The sequence below is a fragment of the Capricornis sumatraensis genome, chromosome 1 (assembly GCF_032405125.1).
Source record: "Capricornis sumatraensis isolate serow.1 chromosome 1, serow.2, whole genome shotgun sequence".
Lineage (NCBI taxonomy): Eukaryota > Metazoa > Chordata > Mammalia > Artiodactyla > Bovidae > Capricornis > Capricornis sumatraensis.
This window is the reverse complement of record NC_091069.1, coordinates 238,722,083-238,743,943: the sequence shown is the minus strand read 5'-3', so window position 1 is coordinate 238,743,943 and position 21,861 is coordinate 238,722,083. Positions and strand designations below refer to the sequence as shown.

At 35.7% G+C, this 21,861-nt stretch overlaps 1 protein-coding gene across 2 annotated transcripts in view; it reads right to left on the bottom strand.

Moving 5' to 3' along the window:
* STAG1 (STAG1 cohesin complex component) overlaps nucleotides 1–21,861 on the bottom strand; it is a 322,933-nt gene that overhangs the window by 147,961 nt on the left and 153,111 nt on the right. For both annotated transcript variants that reach the window (XM_068987932.1, XM_068987933.1), the window contains exons 7-8: nucleotides 7,681–7,832; nucleotides 5,688–5,761 (exon numbers count right to left, since the gene is read on the bottom strand). In XM_068987932.1, the coding sequence (XP_068844033.1) occupies nucleotides 5,688–5,761; nucleotides 7,681–7,832 (226 nt within the window). The remainder of the gene's footprint in view (nucleotides 1–5,687; nucleotides 5,762–7,680; nucleotides 7,833–21,861) is intronic.

Sequence of the window (21,861 nt, the reverse complement as noted above, 5' to 3'; positions counted from 1 at the left end):
AAGATGTTCTGCGTCTTCACTCCCGTGGGAGACCAAGAGAGCACCTGTGGCCTTCGTGAACAGGGCAAACTTCTTGTCTCAGAGTTTTATTGGTTCTCTATGTAAACCAAGGAATATCAGCTTCTTTCTCTCCTCTATTTTCTTATCTACAATATTCTTTCCTTCTCTCTCTAAATCATCCACCGATGCCGTTTTTCCTTCAGGTTCCCCTGGATCCTGCAGGGGCTGGACCTCGGCAATGTCTCAGAAAAAAGTGGATGATAATTTTCAGAATGTCTTGTCTGGCACTCAACAAAACCCACAGTGGCTGGCATCTAATAAAAATTGTGAGGCATGCAAAGAAGAAAGAAAATGACTCATAAGAATGAGAAAAATCAATCAAAAGAAACAAAACCAGAAATAATGCAGATGATGAAACTAGTAAAATAAAGAGTAAAACATTACAACCAAATTCATGTGTTCAAGAGGCTATAGGAAAGCCTGCAGAGAATAAAAGAAACATGAAGAAAATGACCCCAAAGAATAGCATGAAAGAATGGTATAAACTAGCTATAAATTTTAAAACACCTTAAATACAACCAGTGCAAAAGATAAATAACTCCAAAGGACGCAAGATAAGTATGATAGGAATTTTAGACAGAAACAAGGCAAACCACAGAAAGTGGATCAATTCCTTTAAAAGACTGAAAAAAAGTCAAGCTAAAATCCATACTAAGAGAAAACACCTTTCTAACCACCAAATAAAATATAATCTTTGTTTTTCTGGAAATTAATTTTAAAAAGTTGAGAAGCATTTAGTTAATTTGTAAAAAGGTGATAAAATTTGAGACAAAAAGAGCAAAAATCTATGGCATCTTGGAAGGGACCTAACCCCTTCAAACACCATAACAGCAGGAGCAGCAGGTATAGTTGAGTTGACAAGCCTGGGAATGCCCATGAAAATCGAAGATTTAAGCTGAGGGAGGTGACTCAACTGATACAGCATGCTACATATCTACACCCAGGGAAGGCTTCAATAAAAATGCTGAACTCTGGAAGAATGAATTTGGAAAGAGAGAGTTCTGCTTAAAGCTACAGTCCAGCAGAGAGAAATTCTTCATATTAAGTCCAAGTAAATTATTCAAAAACAAAATCGCCAACAACAGAACAAATTTCAGGGGTAAAATCAGAACCCAAATTTGGTATGATATATTTTGTAAAATAAATAGTTTCTAACAAAAGTTGGATGATGTACTAAGAAAAAGGGAAGTAATAGTTACACCTGGAAATTGGAACGTGAAGTCAAGTGGGCCTTAGAAAGCATCACTACGAACAAAGCTAGTGGAGGTGATGGAATTCCAATTGAGCTGTTTCAAATACTGAAAGATGATGCTGTGAAAGTGTTGCACTCAACATGAAACTTTGCAAACCACGTTCGACATCTCTGATTAGTCACAGTACCTTCTCTACACAGTGCACAAATCTTCTGCCACTTTAATGGCACAAAGTGAAGAGGAACTAAAGAGTCTCTGGATGAGGGTGAATGAGGAGAATGAAAAAGCTGGCTTAAAACTCAACATTTAAAAAGTGAAAATCATGATATCTGGCCCCATCACCTCATGGCAAATATGAGGGGAAAGTGGAAACAATGACATATTTTATTTTCTTGGGCTCCATAATTACTGTGGATAGTGACTGCAGCTACAAAATTAAAAGATGCTTGCCCCTTGGAAGAAAAGCTAAGACAAACCTGCTGCTGCTAAGTCGCTTCAGTCGTGTCTAACTCTGTGCGACCCCAGAGATGGCAGCCCATCAGGCTCTGCCGTCCCTAGGATTCTCCAGGCAAGAACACTGGAGTGGGTTGCCATTTCCTTCTCCAATGCATGAAAGTGAAAAGTGAAAGTGAAGTCGCTCAGTTGTACCTGACTCTTAGCGACCTTATGGACTACAGCCTACCAGGCTCCTTCGTCCATGGGATTTTCCAGGCAAGAGTACTGGAGTGGATTGCCACTGCATTCTCTGAAGACAAACCTAGACAGTGTATTAAAGGAAATCAACAATGAATATTCATTGGAACTTCTGATGCTGAGGCTCCAATACTTCAGCCACCTGATGTGACGAGCTAACTCATTGGAAAAGACCCTGATGCATGAAAAGATTGAGGGCAGGAGGAGAAGAGGGCAACAGAGGATGAGATGGTTGGATGGCATCACCGACTCAATGGATATGAGTTTGAGTAAACTCTGGGGGATAGTGAAGGACAGGGAAGCCTGGCATGCTTCAGTTCATGGGGCTACAAAGATCTGGACATGACTTAGCGAATGAACAACATGGCAAAAAAATTAGGAAAAATAGATTTATATTCATGTACAGTGAGTGCCCTCCACACAAACCTGCAAGTTGTGAAATTTCAAAGATGAGAACGTGTGTTTGCATGTCCAATTTATGTAAGTTAGTTCATATGTCCGGCATACACTGTCATGTGTGTGCATCCTCTACCAGTGGCTGTTCTTTTCTGTACTTTACTGTGAAATACTGTATAGAGTACAGTAAGTAGTACAGTATCTTTATGTAAGTCCAGGATGTCTAGAAGTAAGCATAAGAGCAGCAGTAATATAAGTGGTACTGCTAAGAAGTGCCAGGAATTGGAAGCTCAGAGAAAAAACAAGAAGAGAAAGAAGTAACTCAAAGACTGAAGAGATCCATGATGCAGGAAATGGCTAGGGGATTTTATTTGAGGAAGTGTTATTTGTTTGTAGGCACAGGACTTTAACGTAGACCAGTACATGAAGCTTTCAGCAACAAGCTTCAGAATGTAATCCGGTGGTACTGTGTCATCTATGGTAAGAAAAATAGAGCTACGTATCACAGGATCATTTTTTTTTCCCCCAAGAGAATACACAGAACTGAATCCTGCAAGAAACCAGAAGCTGTACAATCATCATCAGGTGTGAGTGAAACTGCACCTTGCTCTCTCTTATTGCTGACAATCCTTCAGCTCTACCATCTCCCATCCTTCCTCCCTCCTACAGTCAGCACCTATTCTTTCTTATTCACTCAACGCCAAGTCCTATGTCAGCTGCTGTAATACTGTACTTTTTAAAATACTGTAAAGATTAAAAATTTATTGTTTGCTTTTTGTGTATTACTCATGTATAAAAGTATTATAAAACTATTACACTATGGTACTGTATTATATGGGCTTCCCCGGAAGCTCAGCTGGTAAATTTATCTGCAATGCAGGAGACCTGAGTTCGATCCCTGAGCTGGGAAGACACCCTGGAGGAGGGCATGGCAACCACTCCAGTATTCTTGCCTGGAGAATCCCCATGGACAGAGGAATCTGGTGGGCTACAGTCCATGGGGTTGCAAAGATGCTGGACATGACTGAGCTACTAAGTACACTACTGTACTATATAGCCGACTGTGTTAGTTGGGGGTTCAGGATAACTTTGTTGGACTTATCAACACATTGGACTTAAAAATTTGCTCTCAGGACAGAACTCATGCTCCTATAGGGGACTTAAAGCATGTGTAAAATTTTGTGTGTGTGTGTGTGTGTGTGTGTGTGTGTGTGTGTATATATATATATATATATATATATATATATATATATATGAGTCACTTGCTGTGTACCAGAAACATGATACTGTAAATCATTTGTACTTTAAAAAATAAATCTGAATTTATAGTGATAAAAACATTCAAATGAAGAAAAATAATACATCACGATTATGTGGGTTTTAACCCAAGAACTTAAGGTTGAGTTAACATATGAGAAATCAACCAAATTAACTCACCACATTAATAGTCTTAAAATAGAAAAACCATAAAATGAACTCAAAAGATGGAGAAAAGTACTTGACAAAAATCAGCATTTATTCCTAATGAAGTCTCAGAAAGCCAGGACAAGATACGAAACTTTCTGAACTCAACAAAGTTAATCTACGAAAAACTTACAGTTCAGTCTTAAGGATGAAAGACTTTATTAGCGAAAGATATCAGAAGGAGACAAGAACGAGAAACAGGAATACAATATGTAAATACTATTTCTATAAAATTTTAGAAAATGTAAACAAATCAGTTAGCTGATTAATGATTGCTTAAGGATGGGGAAGGTGAAGAGTGGTAGGAAGGGAGGAATTACAAAGTGTTATGAGAAATCTTTCCAGGATATGGACATACCTTGCCTGTCACTTTTACAGGTGTGTGTGTGTGTGTGTGTGTGTGTGTGTATGCCAAAACATCAATTATGCATTTAAATGAACAATTTATTTTATGTTAATTATATGTATGTATGTATGTACATGCTCAATCACTCACTCATGCGCGACTCAGCGACCCTTTGGACTGTAGCCTGCCATGCTCCTCTGTCCATAGGATTTTTCAGGCAAGAATACTGGAGGGGGTTGTTGATTCCTTCTCCTGGAGATCTTCCTACCTTAGTGATTGAACCCACGTCTCCTGTGTCTCTTGCATTGCAGACAGGTCCTTTAACCACTGATCCGCTGGGGAAGTCCAAAAAGACTGCACAGCAGGTAGGAATTCAAGGAAATTCTTGCATTTTTGAAAATTAATTTGTTGATAATTTATTATGAAGTGAAGTTCGCTCAGTCGTGTCCTACTCTTTGCGACCCCATGGACTATACAGTTCATGAAATTCTCCAGGCCAGAATATTAGAGTGGGTAGCCTTTCCCTTCTCCAGGGGATCTTCCTAACCAAGGCCTTCTGCACTGCAGGCATTCTTTACCAGCTGAGGCACCAGGAAAGCCCAGTATATGGAAGGAAGAGCATGTGATTCTCCATTCAGAGAATCCACACTCAAAAGTAAAAGCCTTGGTTCTATTTCAAGAGTTTTATATTTTGAATGACATCAAAATGATTTAAAGTAAATTATCAAAGTTACAATTTTTCCTTTAAAAAAAAATTCCCCCTACTTTCTCTGTTTTAATTAACTTTTAAAATTAACTGGCCCATCACAAGTTTCAAAGGTGTCTAAAAAAACAGTCCTATTATCTGTATCCATGTCTTATCTATGTAAACATCACACCTAATTAACAGAAAACAACAAGCATATGTATATGATTCATTAATTCTCTAAGAAATACACTCATGTAGTTAATATTTTAAAAGTTCACAGGTTTTAAAGAGAGACACTTGAAATAGAGCATGACAAAAATACTTCAGGAGTATATGTTGCTCCTACTTTCATGCATATAGTTGAAGGTAAAGAAGGATGATATTACAGAGATGCTGCATTATTTGCAGAGGTGTCCTTTCTTGTACACATTTCTCCGATAACAATTTTTAAAACACTGCTGGTTAGTTTGATCATATAATAATATGTGTACAATGGGGCATTAAGCATGGAATTTAATTCTTTCAAAAATGAAGATAATAAAATCATATTAAGGCCACATTAACTTACTGATATCTTATTAATTAAAATGAAATTAGTACAAACGCAAGTACACAGGAAGTCTCCAACAGTATATATTCTGAATCTGGAAGAACGTGTCAATGATAGCTGTGGTACAATTTTGACCACAGTTAACAGCATGACATTTATTTAGCTTTCATTTACAATAGTGCTTTCCAGCTAACAAAACAAGTAATTAAAGAGTATATGTTTTTATAATTGAGTAGGACTACAAAGAAGTTACAAATTAAGTTAAAAATCTTCTAAATGATTTTTAAAATCCCTTACCGGTATCTATGAACAAATATACCCTTAAAAATAGAGTTCATCATATTTTCGATTTCATCCTGATTTTCTTGTAGCTGAAATGAAAAATAAATAAAAATTAAAATACTAATAATTTTATTTGAAATAAAGAGTTCCAATCATTTTAAATTCATGATTATTCTCATTCTGTGTAATTTTCAATCCTTTTTCTTAAGTATTGTGCAACAGATGTCTTAAATTACCAGGATCCTTTCATTTTTTTCTACAGCTTTACTACATTGGCTTAGAACCTTTTTCTGTCTCTCTCAACATGTATTAATGGAGAAGGAAATGGCAACCCACTCCAGTGTTCTTGCCTGGAGAATCCCAGGGACGGGGAAACCTGGTGGGCTGACGCCTATGGGGTCGCACAGAGTCAGACACGACTGAAGTGACTTAGAAGCAGCAACATGTATTACACAATGACTAAAAAATAGTGGTATGGTTTAAGTGTGACCAGATGACTATCACAAAATATCATTTGCTTTGGGAATAGGCCTCAACTTATATACCTCTCCTGTCCAAACCAGGTCCCCTGCTTGGTTTTACTTTTCTCAGTAACAGGTAATTCTTGATTATTATATTTGCCATTGTACAGGAAAGTTCCTATTTCACCTAAAATATCCAAATATTAGTCTACATCTGATTAGCCTCAAAGTGAGTATAGGTGAAATTCCCAATATAGGAGGACTACAAGGCGGCAAGCATCTTAGCCATTAGTAATGAAATGCAGCAACAAAATGAATACTATAGAAAAGAGATAAAGAAATTTCAGGCATTACTACTCATTGAAGTTAAAATCTGAGTTCAATTATTACTCAAAAGTAATAAAACCAGTGATACAAAAAGTACATTCAATACTGTGACAATAAAATACCTTCAGATCTCCTCTTTTAATATATGCTTTATTTTCAGTTTTACTGAAATAAGTGTGGGAATCATTCAAATTATTGAAACCTACTTTAAATTTACTTTTGCTACCTTTATTATATAAAAACTTAATAATTTATATAAGAGGTATACAGTTTGGTTAGCAGGACTTACTAAAGAACAATTCCAAAACTTACAGTTATTTCTAGTATGGAATGTGCTATGAGTTGTACTGTGTTTCTCAAAACTTCATATACAGAAGTCTTAACTCCTAGACCTCAAACCTTATTTGGAAATAGGGTTGTAGCAGATGTGATTAGTTAACTTGGAGTCATAATGGAGTAGGATGGACCTCAAATCTAATTGACTGATGTCTCCTTTTTATAAGGAAAACAGAGACACACACAGTGAGAAGGCCATGTGAAGATCAGAGTTATCCTCTACTTTCCAGCTTATACAACTGTGAGACAATAAATTTCTGTCCTAAAGAAAAACAGTTTGTGGTATCTGCTTTACCAGCCTTAGCCCTCCAATACATCACAGACTATGATTTAATCAATCATAAGTTTGTTCCCTCTTATTGCCAGTTATAACCCAGTATTTGTTGACAGTGATGTGTTTATAGCACTGAGATATTATTCTTTTTTCAAGGTAAATCAGAGATTAATACTGTACCTCTAAAATTTTATTTCTGATTGGATGAAAAAATGTTGCCCATAAAAATCTAATTTAAAATCATTTTCAACCCATACATGAAACTTTCACTACAAAATTGGGGCCAATCTTATTATTCACAGAAATGTCTCATACACTACAAATATACAGTCTTTGGCTTTCTCGTGGAATGCAACTTTGTTGGCCCCTAGTTCTGATGTTAGTATTTACTGTGCTTTCTGGTTTCATAGCTTGATAATCTTTTTCAGTTATCTAACTCTCAGACCACTTTCTTTCTAAACAGGGTTGTTTTGTGATACTCTTCTGCCATCACACTGCACTCAGATAACCACTGGCTGGAATCAAATGCCAGATTCATCTGAAAACTTTGAGATCAAACAATCTAGCTTTAAAAAACAAATTGAAGAATCTCAGTTACCGTGAAACTTACCTCTTTACGTTTTTGAAGTAGTAACTCCAACCTTTCATTGGCTCTCTTCCCAATCATTTTATTTCTCTCAGCTTCATATTGTCTCTGTGTATTATCCTGATGAATACTGAGGTTTAAGGCAACATTCACCAAAGCAGTCATGAGCTTCATGGCTATGAAATAAAGGAAGATTATAGTATTCACCTGTGAATCAGAACCTCAAAAGTTTACAATTTTGTAGCAGAAATGGATGATGGAAGGAAACTAGTCAACTTCTATGTTTGATAATCTAGGCATAATTAAAATAAAAAGAAAAATTATTTTATGGAAATAAAATCATTTTAGTCTGCAAAAATTTTCTCTCTCTCAGTGTCCCTATAAGCTTGGCTTATTAATATTCCTACGAAAACCAGACTCATCCTGGGAGTTCTGCAGTGGTGCAGTGGGTAGGAATTGGCACTTTCACTGCCATGGCCTTGGGTTCAATTCCCGGTTGGGGAACTAAGATCATACAAGCTGCATGGTGGAGACACAAACAAGTAACAATAACAAAAAAAAATTCCAAACCCAAACACTGCCCCTACCCCCACAACTGACTCATTCTAATTATCAGCATGAAGAACTTAAATAGCATCTTCAACAACTTTCCCTCACCTTCAAACATACACAAAGCTAAGTGTGTGCATGTGTGCTCTCACTTCAGTCATGTCCAGCTCTTTGCAACCCTATGGACTGTAGCCCACCAGGCTCCTCTGTCCATGGGATTCTTCAGGCAAGACTACTAACCAAGCCTTTTAGACCTCACTTCTAGCTACCAGTTCTGTGTATACAATTGCTTCTTTAATACCTGTGCTTAGATGCCTCAGAGGTGTCTCAGCTGTGTACAATCAATTTATGACTTTTATTCCCATAGATGGTTCTTTCCCTATGTTCCTCAACTCAGTGAATGGCATAACTTTTGATTCCTGAAAAATGGACTGAACCTATGAAACACATTAAATTCATCAAAAACATATTTTCTGAATTTCTCGTTAATCTAGTTTCCCCAGTCACAGTGTTCATGTACTTTTAAACATTCACCTGTATTCATACATCTGTATTTAAATATTTTCAAACTTCTGTTTCAAATCCTCTGAGGAACGGGTATGACACAATATTTAATCTTTTGTCTATTCTTATTCAGTTTCATCATTGAAATGATGAGAGTGTAGGGAAATCTGTTAAAGGAACAGAAGAACTTGTGGTGGAAAAATAATCTCCCCTTTTTTCCCTTTAGTTTAATTATCTGCAATATGAATGCTAAGTTACTACTGGGTGTTTTGGAAGAACCAATACAAATATGTACCATAATTAAATGAGCGTGCATTTCTTTTAAAACTTCCAAAATTTCCTTTAATTACACATAAACATATACACATAATGTTGTATCTATATCCTTCTATTCATCTACACACATACACATGTGTTATTCTGAAACTCTATCTATGTTTTGGATACTACCAATTGATACTGCCCTCAAACCAAAACACAAAAATCCTAAAAACAAAATGCATTTAAGTTAGTGAGCTGTTAGAAATGCATTTAAATAAAATGTTTCTCTTTTCCTGAGATACAAAATTTAAATATGATATATTGAGAAATCTTGTGTTTCAAAATATAGGCTAATGATTTGACAGCATTTTACACACTGTCAGTAGAATACCTCTGAAAGCTAAAAGTGCTTTTAAAATTAACCTGTATAAAAAAGAATAGCTTAAAGACAGAATTGATCAGGGGCATTCAAACTGCCTAAGTCAAGAATAACTTTCTTTTAGGGATAATATTTTAAGGGAGTTTGTCCTAAGCATACAAACTCATACCCAAATGGAGCTTCATTCTGTTTATACTTCTAGACTTCTAAAATAAAATGACTTGAAAATCAAGAAGTTGGAAAGCATTTAAATTTACACCAACTCTGTCTGGAATTAATCAGTGGAAGCTGAGACATTAATGTGCTTGAACGTAACCATTTTTTGTTTTGTTGTATTGCCTTGCGGACCCAGATCCCAAACTCCTCAACTGTCAGTTGTGTAATGACCCTTCTCACACTCTAGATATATATCAACAACAAAATATATCAACATACTAAAACAGAAGAAATGTAAAATATCAGTATATTTTTAGAAATATATCAGTAATATATTTAATATTAGAAATATATTAGATAATGCAGTATTTAATGTGTATGAATATGTAAAATTTCAACTTCACTGAAACTTTCACCTTAAATACTAACATACAAGCAAATACAGCCAGTGAAGAAGACTCCTAACTTAACAATATAGGTACAATATGGGGACTGTGATATGGATGGAAAAAAGACTCATTCCTGCATAAAGTGAGCATGAATTACAATTTACTGGTATTATTAAAAGAATTTTACAAATGAATAATACTACAGGAATTCAACCTGGTCTATATGGACTTTGAAAGTATCTTCTCTTTGTTTACCAAAGTGAATACTTCATTTAGCATCACATTTTAAAGGTTAGCTATGGAATGACAAACTTGTTCTATTGCTGTACTACTAAGAGCGTGCTATGCAAATATGTGCAGAATACAAATGGCTTGTTACCAGTTCAGTAAAGTATAAATCTGTTCTTAAATGATTTGATTTGGCCTCTTGTGCTTCTGTTAAAGTCATAACAAGAACATGCTCTGGGGAGCTGCTGATTCCAGAGGAGAGAAATTCTGAGCACATCTAATCGAAATTGCAGCTAGGAGTGAACACACACTTGTAGCCTAGAGTCTAGCCAGTTAATCCCTATTTAGTCCACAGAGACTTCCAAGAAAAACTATAAACATATTAGTGAGAAAAACAAATGTTTCTTGTTGTAAAAAAAAAAAAAGTATAAATTTGCAAGTAAGTTTTTAGAAATTTTCATAACAATCTGACAGAATAATCTTATATATATTGAGTCTATTAACAAAATGACACTAACGATGTAATGTAAAAACTAGTCTTTTGCCACAAAAAATACTTATTTAGTGCTTCCCACTCATCTGCCAATCTGGAATAAGCACTGTTCTGAGTATTAGAAGCTGAAAAGTGAATGAGATAGTATCTGCGTCCATAAATTTATTGTCTAGTGAGGAGAAGGCAAAGTATCAATAGATAATATAAAATAAAAAATATATCAGTTAAATAAAAATAAAATATGGTTAAGAAAAATAAAGTATGGTAAAAAGGACACAACACAATTGGACTCGTTTCATATGCCAGCAAGGTAATGTGCAAAATTCTTTGACTATGCCAAAGCCTTTGACTGTGTGGATCACAATAAACTGTGGAAAATGCTGAAAGAGATGGGAATACCAGACCACCTGACCTGCCTCTTGAGAAACCTATATGCAGGTCAGGAAGCAACAGTTAGAACTGGACATGGAACAACAGACTGGTTCCAAATAGGAAAAGGAGTACGTCAAGGCTGTATATTGTAACCCTGCTTATTTAACTTATATGCAGAGTACATCATGGGAAATGCTGGGCTAGATGAAGCACAAGCTGGAATCAAGATTGTCAGGAGAAATATCAATAACCTCAGGTATGCAGATGACACCACCCTTATGGCAGAAAGTGAAGAACTAAAGAGCCTCTTGATGAAAGTGAAAAAGGAGAGCAAGTAAGTTGGCTTAAAGCTCAACAGTCAGAAAACCAAGATCGGGGCATTTGGTCCCATCACTTCATGGCAAATAGATGGAGAAACCATGGAAACAGTGTCAAACTTTATATTTTTGGGCTCCAAAATCACTGCAGATAGTGACTGCAGCCATAAAATTAAAAGACACTTACTCCTTGGAAGAAAAGTTATGACCAACCTAGACAGCACATTAAAAAGCAGACACATTACTTTGCCAACAAAGGTCCGTCTAGTCAAGGCTATGGTTTTTCCAGTAGTCATGTATGGATGTGAGAGGTGGACTATAAAGAAAGCTGAGTGCAGAAGAATTGATGCTTTTGAACTGTGGTGTTGGAAGAGTCTTCAGAGCCTCTTGGCCTGCAAGGAGATCCAACCAGTTTATCCTAAACGAAAGCAGTCCTGGCTATTCACTGGAAGGACTGATGTTGAAGCTGAAACTCGAATACTTTGGCCAACTGTTGTGAAGAGCTGACTCAATTGAAAAGACTCTGATGCTGGGAAAGATTGAAGGCATGAGGAGAACAGGATGACAGAGGATGAGATAGCTGGATGGCATCACCGACTCAATGGATCTGAGTTTGAGTAAACTCTGGGAGTTGGTGATGGACAGGGAGGCCTGGTGTGCTGCAGTCCATGGGGCACAAAGAGTCGGACACAACTGAGCTGAAGCTTCAACAGTACGTAAAGCAAGAAATTACAGAAAAAAAGCTGGATTCAGAAAAAGCAAAGGAACCAGAGATCAAATTGCCAACCTTCATTGCATCATAGAAAAACCAAGGGAATTTCAGAAAAATATCTTCTACTGCATTGACTACACTAAAGCCTTTGACTGTGTGGATCACAACAAACTGGAAAATTCTTAAAGAGATGGGAATACCAAACCACCTTACTTGGCTCCTGAGAAACCTGTATGCAGGTCAAGAAGCAACAGTTAGAACCGGACTAATTAGATTAGATTAAAATCAACAATTTTGAACTGACCAGTTCAAAACTGGTAAAGGACTACATCAAGGCTATATATTATCACTCTGCTTATTTAACTTGTATGCAAAGTATATCATGCAGATTGCCAGGAGAAATATCAATAACCTCAGATATGTAGATGACACCATACTAATGGCAGAAAGTGAAGAGGAACTAAAGAGCCTCTTGATGAATTTGAAGGAGAGTGAAAAAGCTGGCTTAAAACTCAACATTCAAGAAACGAAGATCATGGCATCCGGTCTCATCACTTCATGGCAAATAGATAGGGAAAAATGGAATGGAAAAATAGTGGCAGACTATTTTCTTGGGCTCCAAAATCACTGTAGACAGTGAATGCAGCCATGAAATTAAAAGACGCTTGCTCCTTGGAAGAAAAGGTATGACAAACCTAGACAGTGTATTAAAAAGCAGACACATCACTTTTCCGACTAAGGTATGCGTAGTCAAAGCTATGGTTTTTCCAGCAGTCATGTATACGGATGTGAGAGCTTAACATAAAGCAGGCTGAGTGCCAAAGAATTGATGCTTTCAAATTGTGGTGCTAGAGAAGATTCTTGAGAGACCCTTGGATAGCAAGGAGTTCAAACCAGTCAATCCTAAAGGAAATCAATCCTGAATATTCATTGGAAGGACAAATGCTGAAGCTCCAAGACTCTGGCCACCTGACGTGAAGAGCCAATTCATTGGAAAAGACCCTGATGCTGGGAAACACTGACGGCAGGAGGAGAAGGGGGCAAAAGAGGATGAGATATGGATGGCATCATCAATTCAATGAACATAAGTTTGAGCAAACTCCTGGAGACAGGAAAGGACAGGAAAGCCTAGTGTGCTACAGTTCACAGGGTCACAAAGAGTTGGACATGAATGAGCAACTGAAAACAACAACAAAAAAGGACAGAGAGCAAACAAGCTAGCTAGGCTTCTCTGAAGGGCTCATAATTAAGCATAAACTGAGGCGATGAACAAGATTTTATAACAGAATTGTGTCCCAGGGAAAAGGAATAAAAGGTCCAAAGGTTATGAGGTAAACTGTTCATAAAAAGAGCAACATATTTAGTGTGGCTGAAGCATAGAAATAAGCAAGAGACAAGGCTGAGGAGGAAATGAAAAGGCCAGGTTACAAGTGTTTTACTAGGAACTAGTTAGAACACAAGAATGAAATCTAAAGGAGATATGACTGACTCACTGGAAATTTTGGTGTGGGTGAGAAATAGCCTGATTTATTTTTTAAAATGCTGTGTGAACATTTATAGAGGAGTAAAGGTGGAAGAAGGAAGACCAAATAGAACACTGAAAAAGAGCTGCACATATTTTGTCAAAACCTTATTAAGCTGATTCTCAAGTTTTTGGCCTTAAGCAACTCAGTAAAGCAATTCTGGCTTTGATTAGAGTGGCAGCAAGAGGTAGAGAGAAAATCAGATCCGAAATATATTTCCAAGGTAAAGCTGAAAGAATATGATAATATAGGAAATTAGAGAAACAGCAAATGCAAGGGAAATTGGAAAGTCTTGTGCTTATTAAGTATCTAAGTGGAAACAGGGCTTTCCACATGGCTCAGTGGTGAAGAACCCGCCTGCCAAGGTAGAAGGTGCAGATTCGAACCCTAGGTCAGGAAGATCATCTGGAGAAGGAAATTTCCACATGTTATAGAAGTCTTGCGTGGAAATCCCATGGACAGAGAAGCCTGGTGGGCCTCAGTCCATGGGATTGCAAAAGGAGTTGGACATGACTTAGCAACTAAACAACAAGTGGAGATGGTTAACATATATACATCATCATCAAAATACTAGTTTCTAAAGCCATTAAACTGGATGTCATATTGATTCAATGAGCTACAATTTAGTCACTGGAAACAAATGAGGCATGATTTGTATGCTGAAAAGAAGTCTACCAATACACTTGTAAATGGAGAAAAAAAAAGATGATTGTCAGTGTGTATATTATATTATCATTTATGCATAAAGAAGGAATGCATTATTTATTATGATATGCCAGTCTTCTAAGCTCTTTTACACACTTATTCATTTGTACCTCATAACTCTATCAAGTACTATAATTATTTCTTTCTTATATAAGAGAAACCTGAGGTACAGATTAGAGATTTGGAAATTACACAGCCAGTAGCTGGCAGAGATATAATTTGATTGCAGCCATCATGCTCCACGGTCTAAGCTTTTAACCACTATACCATACTGCCTCTCACTAAATATGCATTTACTATCATATTCATAAAATATCATTGGAAAGATATATTAGAAACAGGAAATTCTGGATGCATCCAGAGAAGAGAATTTGTTGCCTGAGAGCCACAGGTAGAAGAGTGACATTTTACCATATAACATTTGTAAATCTGGAATTTTAAATCAAATGACAGCATTACTCTCCTACCATAATTATTTTTTAGTAGAAATAATAAAAACGTGGAATTTGTTTTCACTTTATTCACTGAGGAGTGAATAAAGATATACAAGAATGAAAAGATCTTTAGATTGAGTCCTCAAATAATTCAGTATTTATAGCTTAGCTTTCTAAGATCCATCAAAATAGCATTTTAAGAAGGAAGAAGTAGCTATGTCTTTCAAGAGAGAGAAAGGTAACAATGGAACTGCCCAGTGATTAGGACACTAAGAAGGTAACTGCCGACCTCAACAAGAGCAAAGGCAGTGAAGAGGTAGAGATAAAAACCCTGCTTGAGTGGGTTTAAAGAGAGTTAGAGGAGAGTGAGTAGAGACAGTAAACAGAAATGATTCTTTGATATTTGCTATAAAGAAAAGGAGAAAAATAGGAATGTAGCTAAGGAGCATGTGGAAACAAGGGATGGTGGGATGGTCAGTATTAGGTATCAACTTAGCTAGGCTATCAGTTCAGTTCAGTCACTCAGTCATGTCCGACTCTTTGTGACCCCATGAACTGCAGCATGCCAGGCCTCCCTGTCCATCACCAACTCCTGGAGTCCACCCAAACCCATGTCCACTGTGATGCCATCCAACCATCTCATACTCTGTCATCCCCTTCTCCTCCTGCCCCCAATATTTCCCAGCATCAGGGTCTTTTCCAAAGAGTCAGCTCTTCGCATCAGGTGGCCAAAGTACTGGAGTTTCAGCTTCAGCATCAGTCCTTCCAATAACACCCAGGAATGATCTCCTTTAGGATGGACTGGTTGGATCTCCTTGCAGTCCAAGGGACTCTCAAGAGTAGACTCTCAAGAGTCTTCTCCAACACCACAGTTCAAAAGCATCAATTCTTCAGTGCTCAGCTTTCTTTATAGTCCAACTCTCACATCCATACATGACTATTGGAAAAACCATAGCCTTGACTAGATGGATCTTTGTTGGCAAAGTAATGTCTCTGCTTTTGAATATGCTATCTAAGTTGGTCATAACTTTCCTTCCAAGGAGTAAGCGTCTGTTAATTTCATGGCTGCAGTCACCATCTGCAGTGATTTTGGAGCCCAGAAAAATAAAGTCAGACACTGCTTTCTGGCTAGGCTATGGTATCCAGTTATTTAAACAAACAGTAATCCAGGTGTTACTGTGAAGTTATTTTGTAGATAAAATTAACATCTATAAGTAAAGGAGACTATCCCCAATAATGTGGTGGCCTCATCCAATCAGCTGAATACCTTACGAGCAAAAACAGAGGGGTTCTGGAGAAGCAATTTCTCCTTCAAGACTGTACAACTCCTGCCTAAGTTTCTTGCCTGCAGGTCTGCCCTACAGATTTTAAAATAGCCCGCTCCAAAACTGTGTGTGTCATTCACTAAAAGAAATCTTTCTCTCTTCGAATATAGATATACACACACACACACACACACACACACAACATAGCTTAATGGTTGTATTATGCAAATAAATAAGCAAGTAACAAAGTATATTTTCCAGTGGTTCTGTTTCTGAAGAGCCCTAACTGATACAAAGTGTTTCTAAAAGATAAGGGCTGTTACAGCATACAATATAATGATAAAGGGTGTGGGGGAATTGAAGCCTGAGAGAGAGAGAACTTCTTGAGGTAGTGAACAGGGATTAGATCCACTGCACAAGTACAGGGATTGATCTTAGGTAGATAGCACCCTCTTAAGAGAAAAGGCAGAGTATATGTATACAGGTACAGCTAAAACAAGCAAACTTAATCCTTGAAGGATTCTATTCTGTTCCTATAATCAGCCAAGTGTGAAGAAAAGAGGATAGCAGACATTACAGGTTTGAGGAGAAGGTATGAAATAATATTATAAGAAAGCAATATCCATGGCATAAAATACTGTAATAGGATTGCTAGGTAGAAATGAGAGAAAAATGTAAAAAGCCCAGTCATTATTTCTTTTTCTCCACTCACTTTCAACTCCATTGGTGCAATTATGGAGCAGGTGATAGTATGAGGTTTTCCTAAGGGATATAATAGAGGGCAAATAGGCAAGGATGTTAAGAGTCCTTCATGAGAAGGACATGATTATAATTAATCTGGGTAACAGAATCTAGCTAGGAAAGTGGAGGAAGTAAAGACATTAAGAGCACTAAACAAAGAGGATCAGGAATTTAACGGCCTAGCAGAGGAAAAACAATACTGGAGCTGGGACCATATAAAACAAAAACAGGGACAAAAGGTATCAACAAATAGGATGGCTGAAATTAAGATTATGGACACTGGCCATTTAATCATTATTCAACAATTTGCAATTATGTTTTCTTAAATATAAAAGTGAAAACTAAAAATCTGCCCTTATATTTAGTGATACCTACTACACTTTTGAAAAATATTACTGCAAACTCTAAACTGTTTGATATTGGGACAAAACTAAATTTTAAAGAGAGATAAGATTATCTTCCTGTTTTAAAAATTCAAGTATCATTGATTTACCATGTTAGTTTCTGCTACTGCTGCTGCTGCTGCTGCTGCTAAGTCGCTTCAGTCGTGTCTGACTCTGTGCAACCCCACAGACAGCAGGCCACCAGGCTCTGCTGTCCCTGGGATTCTCCAGGCAAGGACACTGGAGTGGGTTGCCATTTCCTTCTCCAATGCATGAAAGTGAAAAGTGAAAGGGAAGTCACTGAGTCGTGTCCAACTCTCAGTGACCCCATGGACTGCAGCCCACCAGGATCCTCCGTTCATGGGATTTTCCAGGCAAGAGTACTGGAGTGGGGTGCCATTGCCTTCTCCGATGTTAGTTTCTAGTGTACAGGAAAGTGATTCAGCTATGCACATATATACATATTCTTTTCCATAATATTTTATTTTTACATATAAAATCCATTATTTTACATATTTTTTACATATAAAATATATTATTTATGTTTACATAATATATTTTATATAATGTTTACAGGATAGTAAATATAATTCTCTGTGCTATACAGTATAACCTTGTTATCTGTTTTATATATAGTAGCTTGTATCTGCAAATCTCAAACTCCTCATTTATCCCCCACTCCCATTCCCAATCATAAATTTCTTCTGTATGTGAGGCTGTTTCTGCTTTCTAAATAAGTTCATGTGCATCACATACCATATGTCTTTCTGATCACTAGGTCTACCCATGTTGCTGTAAATGGCATTACTTCATTATTTCTTTAAGGCTGAAGAGTATTCCATTGTAATCATGTTTCTTCATTAGTTTTTAAAAACTTATTTTTTAAAAAAAGGTTTACAAGCTTCCACTTTACAAAGAATATTTAATAAACCTTTTGTCTCTTAAAAATCCAACCAAAATAATGAGAAAACAATTTTCATCCCCAATAAATCCAGAAAAACACTTGGAATGCCAAACCATAATATGTTAATATATGCATATGAAAAGCAGATGGATGAAGTATTCAAATCAAACTAAATGGTCAAAAAAGCTTGACAACTCTATTTAAAGAAAAAAGACAAAAACAAAGCAGTTTTACTCTGTAGAAACCAGAAGCATTAAGGAATCGGAGAAGTACTGGCTTTTACAGAAGATCTAGTGAAATCAGGTCTAAAAACAGGAGCATTTCAAAGTCTGTATAATAAGCAATTAAATCTCTACTTGAACCAAGGCAGTCATGTAATTTCTCCAACACAAACTCATCTTGGAAGTTAAAAAAGTTTATTCCCTAAAGAACATAAACAAGAGATTTGGATTCATCAGATACAGAGGAGGGATACATGTGAATTGCAGAGTGCCCTGGGTGCTCCTTCACCCTGTATAACTCCCAAATGGTAGACAGCAACCAGACCTGAGACTGAAAGATCCTTCTACAAAGGAGCTGAACTTCCCCAGGGAAAAGAATTATCAACACCAACCCTTTATGGTTCATAATGAAAACGGTAAGTGACCACAGGACCACCCGACAATGATGATCACCAAAAAGGTTAAAGTCATTGCCACTGCCTGTCAAACACAACACACACACAGGCAATCAGTTCTTTAGTGTCACGTTGTTAACAATGACTAGAGAGCCAACAGATACTTAAGGAAAGCTTCCCATGAAAGAAACTCATAAAAGAGAATTGAAAAAGAGATCAGAATGGGGCACCAAAAAAAAACAAAAACAAAACTTCTGAGTAATAACACTGTCAAAGAGATAAGAGAAAATGTTACATCCATGATAATGTTAAAAAACGACATGGAGAATGGAAAAGAACTCTTAGAAGATTTAAAAAGATAATGAAAATTACCTCAATAAAGTTGAAGAAATACAAGCAAAGTGAACAAAAAGTAAGGAATGAAAACTAAAAAAGAAATAACAAGAAACTTAGGACTGATTCAACAGATTAACATCCAAGTAAAATATATTCAGCAGAGAGTAATGAATGGGAAATTTGGAAACAAGATGAAAAATTCTCAAGAAAATCTTCACTGAGGAATTCTGTACTGGGCAAACTAAACATAAGAATATAATGTATTTCTCAGACATGTAAAATCTAAAATATATACTTTCCCAATGCTCTTTTTCTCAAGAAGCTATCAAAAGACATGCTACCCAAAAAGAAGAGGCTAAATTAAAAAAAAAAAAGCCAAGGCAAAAGGTAGGAGATCCAACAGAAGACAAAGGATCCAAATAATGGCAAAAAAGCTACAGTAGTTAAAGGACATCTAGATTTTAGAAGATGAGGCTGCTATATTAAACGTAATTATAAAAATTTAAAGCACAGAAAACGCATTCCACAAAATTGATAATATCCTATTATTTGTTTAAAAATAAAAAATTCTTATATGTATATGAGAAAAAAACTAAAAGGAAACACCAACATGTCATGGCAAAATTAAGAAGTGGTATGATTATGGCTGATTTTTACTTTTGTACTTTTCTCCTTTTCTGAATTTGTTAAGTTGTATGTGTAATTTTACATCTACAGAAAATGTTTACATGTGTAATATGAAAGCACTGATGGAAAATCTAGAAGATTTTCTCAGTTTCTCTGCCTGCTTTAGAGTCAAACCAAGCAAGCTTTGTCATTATATCATAATTGTAACATCAGACACTGAATGACTTGTATACAGGAAACATTTAACACAAATTATTTCACTTAAGCCTCACAACACTCCTAATAAAATGGGACTATTTATATTAATACTATACAGATGAGGAAAGTAAGGCATCAAAGTTATATAACTTGCCCAAAGTCACTAAGTTGACATAGAAAGGATATGCTTATAAAACGATTTTAAAAATCGTAACTTCCTAGCTCCCCAAAGAAAACTAATTTTCATACCTGGTGATAGAAAACAAGAGATAATTCTAAGAAAATGATACTTCTTCATTACTCTAATTATCTACATTTTGATTTGAAAGAGCAAATTACATTTAAAAAGTTTACTATATTTTATGTATACAGTTACATGATATATAGTGGCACTTGTATTATTTGGTCAATTATTGGGCACTAATCCTAGAATACCAGAAGTCTACCATATAGAAATTCATATACAATTTGGTTAAGAGTCATAAAATAGCTACTGAATTTAATAAACAGAATTTGGCACTGAAGAGCCAAAAGACAAATAAAATGAAAGTGCATACTGTTAGTTTTCCTAATAATAGTTTTTGAAAGATCTGTGTATTTACATGTTTGTTTCTGATTTCCCCATCTATAATGTCTTGTATTACTAAAATAGTAGGTGTTCAATAAATTCTGAGGGAAAAAGACATGAATGAAGGGAAATGCTGCAAATACTACTGGCATTTTTTCTGGTTACAGAATAATAGCACTAGTTTACTAAATGTCAGGCATCATTCATGCTTTCCTAATTTCTTTTAATGAGATAGTTATCAACTTCCCATTCTGCATATGAAGAAAGTGAGGCCAAATAAATTATGGATTTGTCAAAATTACCCAATTAGTAAAACGCAGAAAAGGATATGTATTCAGACAATCTCGTTCAGAACCCATTCTATGAACCCTATATTATATGGTTTCAGCAACTGAAAGCCAAAGAAAAGGTATCAATTTACTGAGATAAAATTATTTTTGTGTATGACAGGAGAACAAAGAAATTTTATATAGCTTGTCTTGCCTCAGTAAAAGTCCAGAGATGCTGACTTGGTAAAAAGTGCTAATCAATAACAAATCATACATCAATATAAAAATCAATCATATACCAACATAATGATGTTAAACAATGAGATATAAAAGAAATGTTTACTTCTCCAAGAGTCTGAGAGGCATCCATTATTGTTAAATAGTGATAACCTTCCAGCATAATGAGGGCACCTATCATATGATGATTTTAACCATATTTTCTAATTTTTCCATAATTCATTTTAGAAAAAATAGAACAGAATCAATCATCATGTTGCTATTAATAAAATTCTGTACGGTTAATCCTTCTTTGTTCAAATTAGCATTTTTACCTTAGAAGCGAGACATAGTCATTATTAATCTATTTCTAATGTAGAAAATTATGTAGGTGAGAGAAAAGCAAAAAATAAAAAAGGTAAGCCAACATTACTCATCTTGCCATCTAACAAAATTTTAAAGTCAATTTCTAAAGTACTGTCAGAGATTATAACAGCAATGACTGAGTATAATATAAATCTGAAAAATAGATCCTTTGAGAGTAGAATTATCTTTATAATACCAAAGAACAAAGTGGTAAAACAAAGGGAATCCTACTTATTTTTGACCTGGAGGAGAAAAACATTTTTTCATGAAAATTTCATGAAATTGGAGAAAGAAAATATGGCCAATTTCAGATTGTAAATCCACTAAAATATTACTTATATATATTAATTCCACAAACTATGTTCTAATATGTCTTAACTATTTAGCTATCTATTTATCTATGTACCTTGACAACAAAGGCACCTAACTATGAAGATTGTTAATGAAAAGTTGACTACAAAGTAAGCTTCTTTATTGAAGATAAATCAGAAAAACAAGAGAGTATGCTTTACAAGTACAATTAAAAGAATAGAAAAAAATAAGGAAAATATAATATAAAATCTGTTATTTTTTACAGTTATGTTAACAGTCTGTTTCAATTTAATGGTTAACAGTTATGTTAACAGTCTGTTTCAATCTAATGGTAAAAAGAATTTCAAAAATAAAAGGCAAAGTTCAGTTTATCACTAATGGA